General features: G+C 39.1%; 1 protein-coding gene across 2 annotated transcripts in view; it reads left to right on the top strand.

Annotated features, from left to right (window-relative positions):
• The first annotated feature begins 486 nt into the window (after positions 1-486).
• Positions 487-10,931, top strand: part of CUL4B (cullin 4B) — a 34,552-nt gene continuing 24,107 nt past the window's right edge. For both annotated transcript variants that reach the window (XM_036226508.1, XM_016122064.2), the window contains exons 1-3: positions 487-675; positions 1,419-2,051; positions 4,142-4,257. In XM_036226508.1, the coding sequence (XP_036082401.1) occupies positions 648-675; positions 1,419-2,051; positions 4,142-4,257 (777 nt within the window). In that variant the 5' untranslated portion in view covers positions 487-647. The remainder of the gene's footprint in view (positions 676-1,418; positions 2,052-4,141; positions 4,258-10,931) is intronic.

Below are 10,931 nucleotides of genomic sequence, written 5' to 3'. Positions count from 1 at the left end.
TAGAATGCACCCTTAACTCTGGACAGGCAGCATAGAAAATGCTTCTGATAGGAAGGGACGTGGATTTGCAGCTACATTACTGAAAAGGGGATCAAAACTCAGGCCCTATTCAGTATTGGGTCAATGGTGTCCTTGACATAAAAAGGGAACAAGTTATAGCTCAATCGAATCAAAAACTCCTTTTTTTGGTTTGTTATCTAACCTCTTTTTCTTTTCCTTTTCTATCTTAACTCCATGACGTTTCTCCCTAGCAGCAGGCATAATGATATGATTATGTTTTCTTCTATTATCGGTTACTCCCCTTGTCTTGCAAACCTTCCTTATTCCTTTCTTTCAAAGTTTCCAGTCTCCGTTCCCTTACTTTTTACTTCCTCCCTTCCTGCGTCCCTCCCTCCCTCCTCCTCTTCTTTCACAGATAGCTCACCCCGCCCCTCACCGTCACCACCTTCCCTCCCCTTCAGGCTCCTTCCCGCTCCAGCTCCCACTACCTTTCCGCACCCCTTCACCCGCGGTCAGAAAGCTCCAATCAGGAGCTCCAAAGGTGTCTCAAAGGCCCGCCCCCTGCTCCTGGTCCACTTCTCATTCCCCCTCCTTTGCTCCCTTCCCCCAAGTCCTGCAGACCTGAGGGGCTTCGGGATCTGGGCGCTATGAAAAGTGTCGGCCCAGTCACTTCCGGTAAGGGCGCTGCGGCGAGAAGCTTCCCGCCGGACCCTTGAGGAGGGGGTGGGCGTTAGGGTGGGTCAGAGGAGGAGAGTGCTGCCAGGGAAGGGGAGCGGGAAAGGGAGGGGGAGAGCAAGCGAGAGACCTGGAGCACTAGTGTCTGGGGTGCCTCAGCCACCGCTTTCCCGCTGCCTCCCCTCAAAGCCTGCTCCCCCGCCCCACTGGGCGCCCACAGTACTTTTCTCCACCCCCCACTCCTGAGGACAGACACCGCCCCGCCCTCGCCGCCGCGTGACCGGAAGTGGCGCCATCTTTAGCTTCTTGTGCTATTGACAATAACAAGCCCTCCCCCTCCCCCCAAAACACGGCATCTCCCCTCCCAGAGAGCGAGAGAGAAAAGGAGGAGGCGCTGCAGCCTCACAGACTCACTGAGTCGCTCCTGCAGAAAGGGGGGAGAGAGGCCGAAAAGCAGGAAAGGGGAACGGCACGGCCGTTTACCTGTCTGCCTCCTCATTCGCTCTCCCCCCTTGTTCTGCTCACTCCTGGTGTCAGCCTATCCGCCTTCCCAAACCCTCCCATTCCCCCGGTGTAGCCCCCCTCTTTCACTTTCCTTCTTGTCCTCTGTGTTTCTCCTCTCTTCTTTCTTCCCTTCCCCCTCTATCATTGCCATCTTCTCTCCTACACGCACGTAGGCATATAAACGTAGGTTTTTGATGCTCCTCTGCCTGTTGACCCCGCTATTTTCATGTTTCCAACAGGTTTTTCTTCCCCCAATCCCTCAGCTGCTGCTGCTGCTCAGGAGGTCAGATCTGCCACTGATGGTAATACCAGCACCACTCCGCCCACCTCTGCCAAGAAGAGAAAGTTAAACAGCAGCAGCAGCACCAGCAGCAGCAGCAGCAGCAGCAGCACCAGCAGCAGCAGCAGCAGCAGCAGCAGCACCAGCAGCAGCAGCAGCAGCAGTAGCAGCAGCAGCAGTAACAGTAGTAACGAGAGAGAAGACTTTGATTCCACCTCTTCCTCATCTTCCACTCCTCCTTTACAACCCAGGGATTCGGCATCCCCTTCAACTTCGTCTTTCTCCTGCCTAGGGGTTTCGGTGGCTGCTTCCAGCCACGTACCTATACAGAAGAAGCTGCGTTTTGAAGACACCCTGGAGTTTGTAGGGTTTGATGCAAAGATGGCTGAGGAATCCTCCTCTTCCTCCTCTTCATCTTCACCAACTGCTGCAACATCTCAGCAGCAGCAACTTAAAAATAAGAGTATATTAATCTCTTCTGTGGCTTCGGTGCATCACGCAAACGGTCTGGCCAAATCTTCTACCACCGTCTCTAGCTTTGCTAACAGCAAGCCTGGCTCTGCTAAGAAGTTAGTGATCAAGAACTTTAAAGGTAACCAAGGCCAAAATTCATAATCACCTACTAAGGATTTGACACTTGAGCAGTCACGTGGTCTATTTATGTAAATATATTAAACAGTATAGAGGTGGCCTAATGTTTTACGCATAATCAGTGAGGTGGAGGGAGGTCCTTTTTTGGGTGGAGGGTTCATTTTCCGGGGGCGGTTGGTTGGTATCCTTGTGCTGAAGCATACACTGGGTATTTCTGTGCAATATTTTGAGTTCTGTCTCAGCCTATTGTATCTAATCTGTTATTCCTTATAACATTGACAATCGGTATGAGTGATCCGGATTTTACAGGTGAGAAATTTGTATTCTAAAGAGCTTTCTTTCGGGTGCATAGTGAGCCTTGGCACTGCCGGGATTTTTATTTTTATGCTTCAGTAGGCCATGTTCTCCAGTCTCTAGAAATGCAGGTAGCAATGGTGATCTTTTCATGCTCAAATAAGATTTATAGTTAGATCTATAATGTTCACTACTATGTTATTGAAACTCGTGGAAGCAATATTTGGAGAAAGATGTTTATGACCTCCTCATTTCTTTCCAGATGTAGGAGTTGGAAGTGAAAAAATACTGTGTATACACAGAAGTAGTAATTCTGTGTACCATTAGTCTAAAGATAGGAACAATTAACTTCTATATTTTATCACTAAATGGTTTTTAAAGTATCAACCCGTAGCTTTTTGGAAAATTTGTTCATTTTTGTGTTTGAGATATGTGATTGAGAGGGTTATGAATGCATTGATGCAAATGTAAAATTAGGAACTTAAGAAATGTTAATTGAGCTGAATTACTTTTTATCTGTTGACTGTGTTTCTATTTTTCTGACCTTTTCAACACCCTGAACTGGCAGGTAATAGATGCTAACCTGTTTATTAAATAGAAAAGTAAATGAATGAACTAAAGGAATATTTACCAGATAAGTGCCTAGTGGCTAAAATATCAGTATTGAGAAAATTAGATTTTTCATGCATGTGTTTTCAGCATTAGTGTGGAAATCAGGAATATACTCTTATTTTGTCTCAACCAGAAGGTTATAGTGTTATTTATTTTTAATCTTTTCTTTTTTCTATCACTCCTCTCCCATTCCCAGGCTGTCAAGTGTGTTATAATATTTCTGATTTAATAATAGACCTTTCTGAAGTAAATATAAATTGTAATTGACTAATATGGTCACTCTTTCACTTAAATATATCAATTTAATAGAGAAGGATTTTTAAGGAGATAAGCTATGATCCTAATTGCATTTGCATACTGGTTTCAGAGATATTTTTTCCTCTTTCTCCTAAACTAAAAACATAATATTAAGGCATTTGGATGTTTTAATTTAAAAAAATATTCGATGCTGGTCAAGGAAATTTAAAGACTGGATTAAGATGTTCCTTTACATCCTGAAAATACTTCATAGGTTCAGGAGTCACTTGAGTGTTTTAATTTTTAAAATTTCACTCTGCTTGCAAATGTAGTTTAAATTGAAACCTAAATTAAGAACATTTCTCTCCATTTCTGTAGATGCTGCATAAATGTGGTAGTCAAACAGACCTAGATTAGAATCCCAATTTTGCAACTAACTAGCTGTAGTGACCTTGGGCAAACCTTACTAAATGAATCTTCCAGCCTCAGTTTCTAGCGATAACAGTACCTTGATCAGGGCATTATTAGGAAGATTAAAATGTTTATAAAGTACCTTGTACATAGTAGGTACTCAGTATTTGAAATTTCAGGTGTAAAATTTATGTTGACTGACTTCGGTTTTACATATGGTGGAATAAGATCAGGATTGCTATTTTTTATCTGTCATTCTTGAATTTTTATTTTTTGAAGCAATACAGTCAATAGGAGAAAAAAACCTCACCTTCAATTTTAATAGGTGAGTCAAAATGACTTAAATAGTATTCTGACATTTCAAATTTTATTTATACTAAGCCTAAATACAGTGGTTCCTTTAATATTTTGGTGTAATCATCATAAAGATCACAATTTACCCTTAAAAAGCAGTAATAATATTATTGTAGTTTATGGATCTTTCTTTCGCTGCATCCTACATATTATTCTGACATCAGCCTTTTACGTACTGCCTAGATAAGCCTAAATTACCAGAAAACTACACAGATGAAACATGGCAAAAACTGAAAGAAGCAGTGGAAGCTATCCAGAATAGTACTTCAATTAAGTACAATTTAGAAGAACTCTATCAGGTATGTATTAATGTAGATAATCAGATTTGGTTAGCATAAATTGAGGTGTAATGTATATGGCTTTTACTTTCCGAAAATGGGTCCTTATGTAGACTTTTCGTTCCCATCTAATTACAATTTCTTGATTAATTTATGTATACTTTAGTAAACTGTGGGTACAGTCATATTGGTATAAATCGGACTTACCGTGGACCCTTCTAATTAGAATTTACAGTTAGGAAGTACCTTGGCATTATAGAGGTTTTACCTATAGCAGAATCCTATAGCCTGAATCCCAAAGATGATTTCTGGTGACATGTCATTCTGTTGTGATACCTCTTGCTAAGTTGCATTACTCACCTATAGAAAAGGTCTCAAGAAATGCAGATATTCTCCATATACTTTATTGTACCTCCTTTCTATTTCTTTTTCTATTTATGTTTGTTTTACCTCCTGGGCTGCAAGACACACCTTAGCCAAAAATTGAGCAGCGGGTTGTAGTCCAGCAACTTGGTCTGAGGTTCAGGTTTGTTACTTTTGCTCAGCAAATTAAGTCTGTATTTGAAGTATTCAGTTTAAATACACTAATAAGGACAATTACCGATTTAGACTTCTTGCTACCAAGATATTTTGTTCTACTGTAGTTTTGACACAATCGATTCAAGAAGTTACTTTTTATTTTAGCATCAGCAGTTTCGTATAAAAAGAAATACATCAGAGTCCAATAGTTTTTTTTATTGTAAGAAATTCAGTTGGTTCAATTTATCAGAATTTGTATATTTCATCTATTTACTTTAGTTGCAGAGGTTGTATGGTAATAGACAAACTCTGGTTAAGGAGTCAGAAGACAGAGGTTTTAGATTTTTGTTTTGACTGCTACTTACCCTTGTGATCTTGGACAAGGAACTAAACTTCCCTCAGCTTCAATTTCCTCCTCTGTAAAATAGGGAAAGAATGCCTGCCCTATTTACCTCATGGGATTGCTTAAAGGAATCAAATAAAATGTGAAAAACATCTTGAAGCACTACAATAGAGAAATGTGAGTTAAACTTTTTCATAAGCCACAGTGTGGCTTTTTCACTTGTAATTTGTCCATTGAGATCACCAGTTTTTGTTGCTATGAAAATTGAGTCAATGCATGCAAAACACTCAGAAAAATGCCTGTGTAATATCATAAACATTACAGTGCCGATAATATCGTAAGCATTATAATGCTATGTAAGTATCAAGTTGTAGTGGAACCTAAGGTATTACTTCAGGATAAACCCACCTGATTTGGTTAGGTTGGTATATTACATGGCTCCCAAGTTGTACAATAATAAAAGTAGAATTACAGAATTAAAGTTGGAAAGGCCTTAAGAGATCAAGTAATCCAATATCTTTTCTTCATATAGTGTATGTGGCAGCCTACAATGAAGATTAATTTCTTATTTCATTTAAGCATTATCGAAAACCTTCATGAAGTAAATAGGGTAGTAGTTATTATCCCCATTATACTAATGAGGAAACTGAGTCTTGGGGAAATTAAATAACATGTCCAGACTCATATATTGGCAGAGCAGGGGACTCAAACTGAGATGCCAAAGTTTCTAGTTCAGTGCACTTTTTCCTTCCTTACTGTCTCACTAATACACCATAGCACTTCAAATACCTCTGTGGCGTGGTGTTTGAAATGAATAAATAGTTTTCCTTTAAGAGAAAAAATCTTGTCACCAAAGAAGGTGATTTTATTTTCGTCTGTGCATATATAAAGTGTTTGAATACACTGGAGAACAGTATATTTAATTTAAATAATGTCTACTTCATTTCACATTCATAACATTGATTGTGGTTAATGAACCCTATTTACTTTACCTTCAGTATTTTTTAGAGTTTTTGGGTTTAAAAATATTTTGGTAGATTAGTTGATTCTGTTAAATTCCTTTATGTTTCAAAAGCTCATAACTTAACTTTTTTTTTTAGTTTTTCCTTTCTTTTACTTCAGAATTATTACCTGCTATTGTATAGTATAGTTGACATATGCAATTGTATTTCTTTAGCCAAAAATCAGTGTTATAACTATTCATTCTTACTACATCTGCTGTAATAAATTCAGAAGTATTTGATTCTAGCTCTTTTGTTGTTTGCAATCTTAATTTTATAAATGCTCTTTTGGATTGTTCTCAGAAAGAGTATTTTGAGATGTTCAAATTCACAAATGAGGGTAAAAGGATAAAGGGTGTATAATTATTTCATACCATCTGGATTTCAGGTGCTCGTTTGATTTTGACTGGTCGAAATGTAAATTAAAATACTCTCCTAAAATTGAAGCAATGTAGAAGTATGTAGTGGATGATTCCCAAGAGGTTCTGGTTAAGAAAGCAGAATAGGTAAAAGCTGTGCTAGCCTCCTCCCATGACCACATCAGAAGTACAACTAAACTACAGAACAACCATCATTGAGAGCCACCTGAAGGCTGGCTGAACAGAAGTCCTATAGCAAATGACATACAGAAGAAGACACATAGAGACAGGTAGGAGGGGTGGAGACGTGAAAGAGGCTGATCCCACACCCACATGTGGCAGTTCAATATTGGGAGGGTTATCTAAGCTACAGATGTTCCCCTGGAGGAGAAAGGTGTCCCAGCCCCACACTAGGCTCCCTTTCCCAGTGTTCTAGTGCCAGGAAGAGAAGTCTCCACAACTTCTGGCTGTGAAAAACAGCAGTTTTTGTGGCTGAGTGAGATGGAAGGCTGCTGGACTCTCAGGTGCTCCTCTTAGAGGGACTAGGCATGGATGGACTTGCTGATGGACTCACTTGCTCTGAGCTCCAGCACTCCAGCAGCAGCTCAAGAGGTGCCAGGGACATTTGAGGAGGAACTGAATTGTCTTGGCTTCAGGACAAGCGAGGGCTGGAAGAGCAGCTTTCTCCCAGAAAGAAGTGCTGGCAGAGGGTATTGTTCCTTTGTTGAGCCCCGCCCCCCACCCCCAGACTGAGTCTTCATTAACCTAGCTAATAACTTTTGACCTGCCCTGGTGATTCCCTGAGACCCTGTCTCACCAAACTTGAGGACCTGTCCAAGCTGTTGCCAGTAGCATTGTCATACAAATGGCCTGTCTTGGCTCATGCTTTGAACTTTCTTAAAATATGTCAAAGGTTCGTAAACCCCATACAACCAGCATCTGGCCTCAGCATGGCCCGTACCTTTTGGCTAAGCAACCCCAAGACCAATACTAGCAATATTTGGCCTCAGTTCGCAGCTTAGACTCCCTCAGGTACCTATAAGCCCCGCACAAATGGCGCCCATCTTCAGTTCACTTTGTAACTCATATCAATGGCCCCGTGTAGGGCACAGGCAGTGGCTAACCTTGGCCTCCATGGAAATACTGCCCATAAGGCCCCAGAACCAACACAGCTAATAGCTAGCTTCAGACCACACTAGAGCACTACCCAACCAACTCCACACATGACACACCGAAAGGACAAACTCGACAGGCAACAGAGCCCTGCTAATGAAAATTCCTGCTCTGTACAACAGCTCCTCTCCTGTAGTCATGGTTAGTCCTCACAACCAATTAGCCCGTGGGTCGATCTACCCCATTGACATGTAAACAGCAACCAAGGCTTAATGACAGCAGCAGGACACAGACATCCCACACAATGGAAACATTTGGAACACTCAGCTCAGGTGACCAGGGAGACTACCACTGGGATAACAGAACACCTACTACATAAGGCCACTCTACTAAGACCTGGAGATGTAGTGGTTCTACCTCATTCATAGAAACAAACACAAAGAGGTAGCCAAAATGAGACAGAGAAACATGTCCCAAATTAAAGAACAGAATAAAGCTCCAGAAAAAGAACTAAACAAAATGGAGACAAGCAATCTACCAGATGCAGAATTCAAAACACTTTATAAGAATGCTCAATGAACTTAGGGGAAGAGTAGAACTCAGAACTTCAACAGAGATACAAAACATGAAAATAGAGATAGAAAACATAAAAAAGGATCAGTCAGAAATGAAGAATATCTTAGGAGGAATGAACAGTAGATGAGATGAAGCAGAGGATCAAATCAGCAACTTAGAAGATAAGGTAGCAGAAAACACCCAGTCAGAACAGCAACAAGAAAAAAATAATCCAAAAAAAAAAGGATAGTTTAAGGGGTCTCTGGGACAACATCAAGCATAACAACATTCATATCGTAGGGATACTAGAAGGAGAAGAGAGAGAGCAAGGAATTGAAAACCTATTTCAAGAAATAGTGACTGAAAACTTCCCTAACCTGGTGAAGTAAATAGATATACAAGCGCAAGAAGCATGGAGTCCCAAACAAGAGGAACCCAAAGAGGCCCACACCAAGACACGTCACCATTAAAATATCAAAGGTTAAAGACAAAGAGAATCTTAAAAGCAGCAAGAGAAAAGCAGTTAGTTACCTACAAGGGAGCTCTTATAAGACTGTCAGCTGATTTCTCAACAGAAATGTTGCAGGCCAGAAGGGATTGGCAAAAAAATATTCAAAGTGATGAACAGCAAAGACCTAAATCGAGATTACTTTACTCAGCAAAGCTATCATTCAGAATCAAAGGGTAGATAAAGAGCTTTCCCAGACAATAAAAAGCTAAGCAGCTTTATCACCACCAAACCAGTATTACAGGAAATGTTTGAGGGACTTAAGAACAGGAGGGAGGAGGGGAGAGAGGGCAGAAGAAGGAGGAGGAAAAATTGTGAATAATAAAATAGCAATATCTCCATATATCAATAAGTACTTGAAATATAGGTGAATGAAATACTCCAATCAAAAGACATGGGTGGCTGAATGGGTAAGAAAACAAGACCTTTACTATGTTGCTTACAAGAGACTCACTTCAGATTGAAAGACACACAGACTGAAAGGAAATAGATGGAGAAAAGATAATTCAGGAAAATGAAAATGGAAACATGTGAATAAAAAAAGCTGGGGTAGTAATACTTAAACTAGATGAAATAGACTTGAAAAGAAGGGCTCTAACAGACAATGAAGGACCCAGTAATTCCACTTCTGGGTATTTATCTGAAGAAACCTAAAACACTAATTCAAAAAGACATATGCATCCATGTATTCATCGCATCATTATTTACAATGGCCAAGATATGGAAGCTACCTAAGTGTCCATCAATAGACAACTGGATAAAAAAGAAGTAGAACATATGTATAACACAATGTTAACTTGGCCATAAAAAAGAATGATATCTTAACATTTGTGACAACATGGGTAGACCTAGAGTTTATTCTAAGTGAAATAAGCCAGACAAAAAAAATACCACATGAGTGCACTTATATGTGTTATTTAAAATATATATATATATATATATATATATATATATATATATATAAATGAACAAATATAACAGAAACAAACTCAGATACAGAGGACATTTTGATTGGAGGGACGTTAGGGAATTGGTGAAAGGGGGAAGGGATTAAGAGGTACAAATTTGTAGTTACAAAATAGTCATGGGGGCGTAAAATGTAGCATATGGAATATAGTTAATATAATAACTGTACAGCATCAGGTGGGCACTAGATTTATTAGAGTGATCACTTTGTAAGTTTTATAAAAATGTCTAATCACTATATTGTATACCTGAAACTAATATAATGTATGTCAACTGTAATTGAAAAATAAATATATTTTTTAAAAAAGTGTGTAGTATACCAAAAGTTCTCCAAATCTCTCATTCTCCCAGCCAATCTGTTATCCCTGAAATAAACACTTATTTCTCATATTTTACTTTTGTGTGTGTGCACAAGACCATTTCGCTTTAAGTTTAAGCATGAAAGTCCCCAGTGTGGATTGCATGTACTGCCTGCTAAGCTTGAAATTTTTAGAATAGAACATGCTTTTCTGAGTACAATTGTAGTAAGCAAAGGTTGTTTTTTTAAAAGTGGTTTTTAAATGAGAATAATTTAAAATGAGTTTAAAAATTGTCTTTTGACAACCTTGAAATCCTGTATCAGTGAGGCAGTAGTTAATGTTTTGGTTTGAATTTTTGTTCGTTTGCTTGTTTTCAATTGACTACAGATAGGAGTATGGTTAAATGCACTGACTTTTGAGTTGATCAGTCCGCTTTAGATTAGAGGTCTGTCACTCATGATAACTTTGAGTGAGTTACTTCTCCAAGCTGTGGTTTCCTCATTTGCAAAATGGGGAAACTGACACTACCTATATGGCAGGGTTTAGTTAGTTGTAAATAAAATAATACAGAAAAGTACTTACTACAGAGCCTGCTTTGTATACTGCTGGTGGTGGTAATAAATATTTGAGTCTTAAATAAAGATGTCTTTATCTTAGATTATGTTTTATTATACTGCTCCAAAGCCACACATTTTTAAATTCTAAATCTACACTGAGCCAGAGCAGCTGTCTGCTAGATTACATTCTAAATATGTATTAGTAGACACCATTAACTAAATTGAAATAAATAATAGAAAAGAAGAAGAACTCTCTAGGAACATTGTCCCTCTGCACCATATCAAGAGTGTATCTTGATTTTACATATGGTAGCTTAATAATTGGAATTTTGGTTTTGGGCTTGTGACTTTTTTACTAAGCAATATTTTGAATTATATAATTGATTGTTTTCTTCATGTTCTCAGTCTTTCTAATAGCTGTGTAATGTTTTAAAATTTGCTACCTTTTTTTGTAGCTCGATGTTTGTTTTTATAT

The sequence above is a fragment of the Rousettus aegyptiacus genome, unplaced genomic scaffold, assembly GCF_014176215.1.
Source record: "Rousettus aegyptiacus isolate mRouAeg1 unplaced genomic scaffold, mRouAeg1.p scaffold_m13_p_9, whole genome shotgun sequence".
NCBI classification, from domain to species: domain Eukaryota; kingdom Metazoa; phylum Chordata; class Mammalia; order Chiroptera; family Pteropodidae; genus Rousettus; species Rousettus aegyptiacus.
Note: the sequence above shows the minus strand (reverse complement) of the source record. Positions and strands in the feature narration are given on the sequence as shown.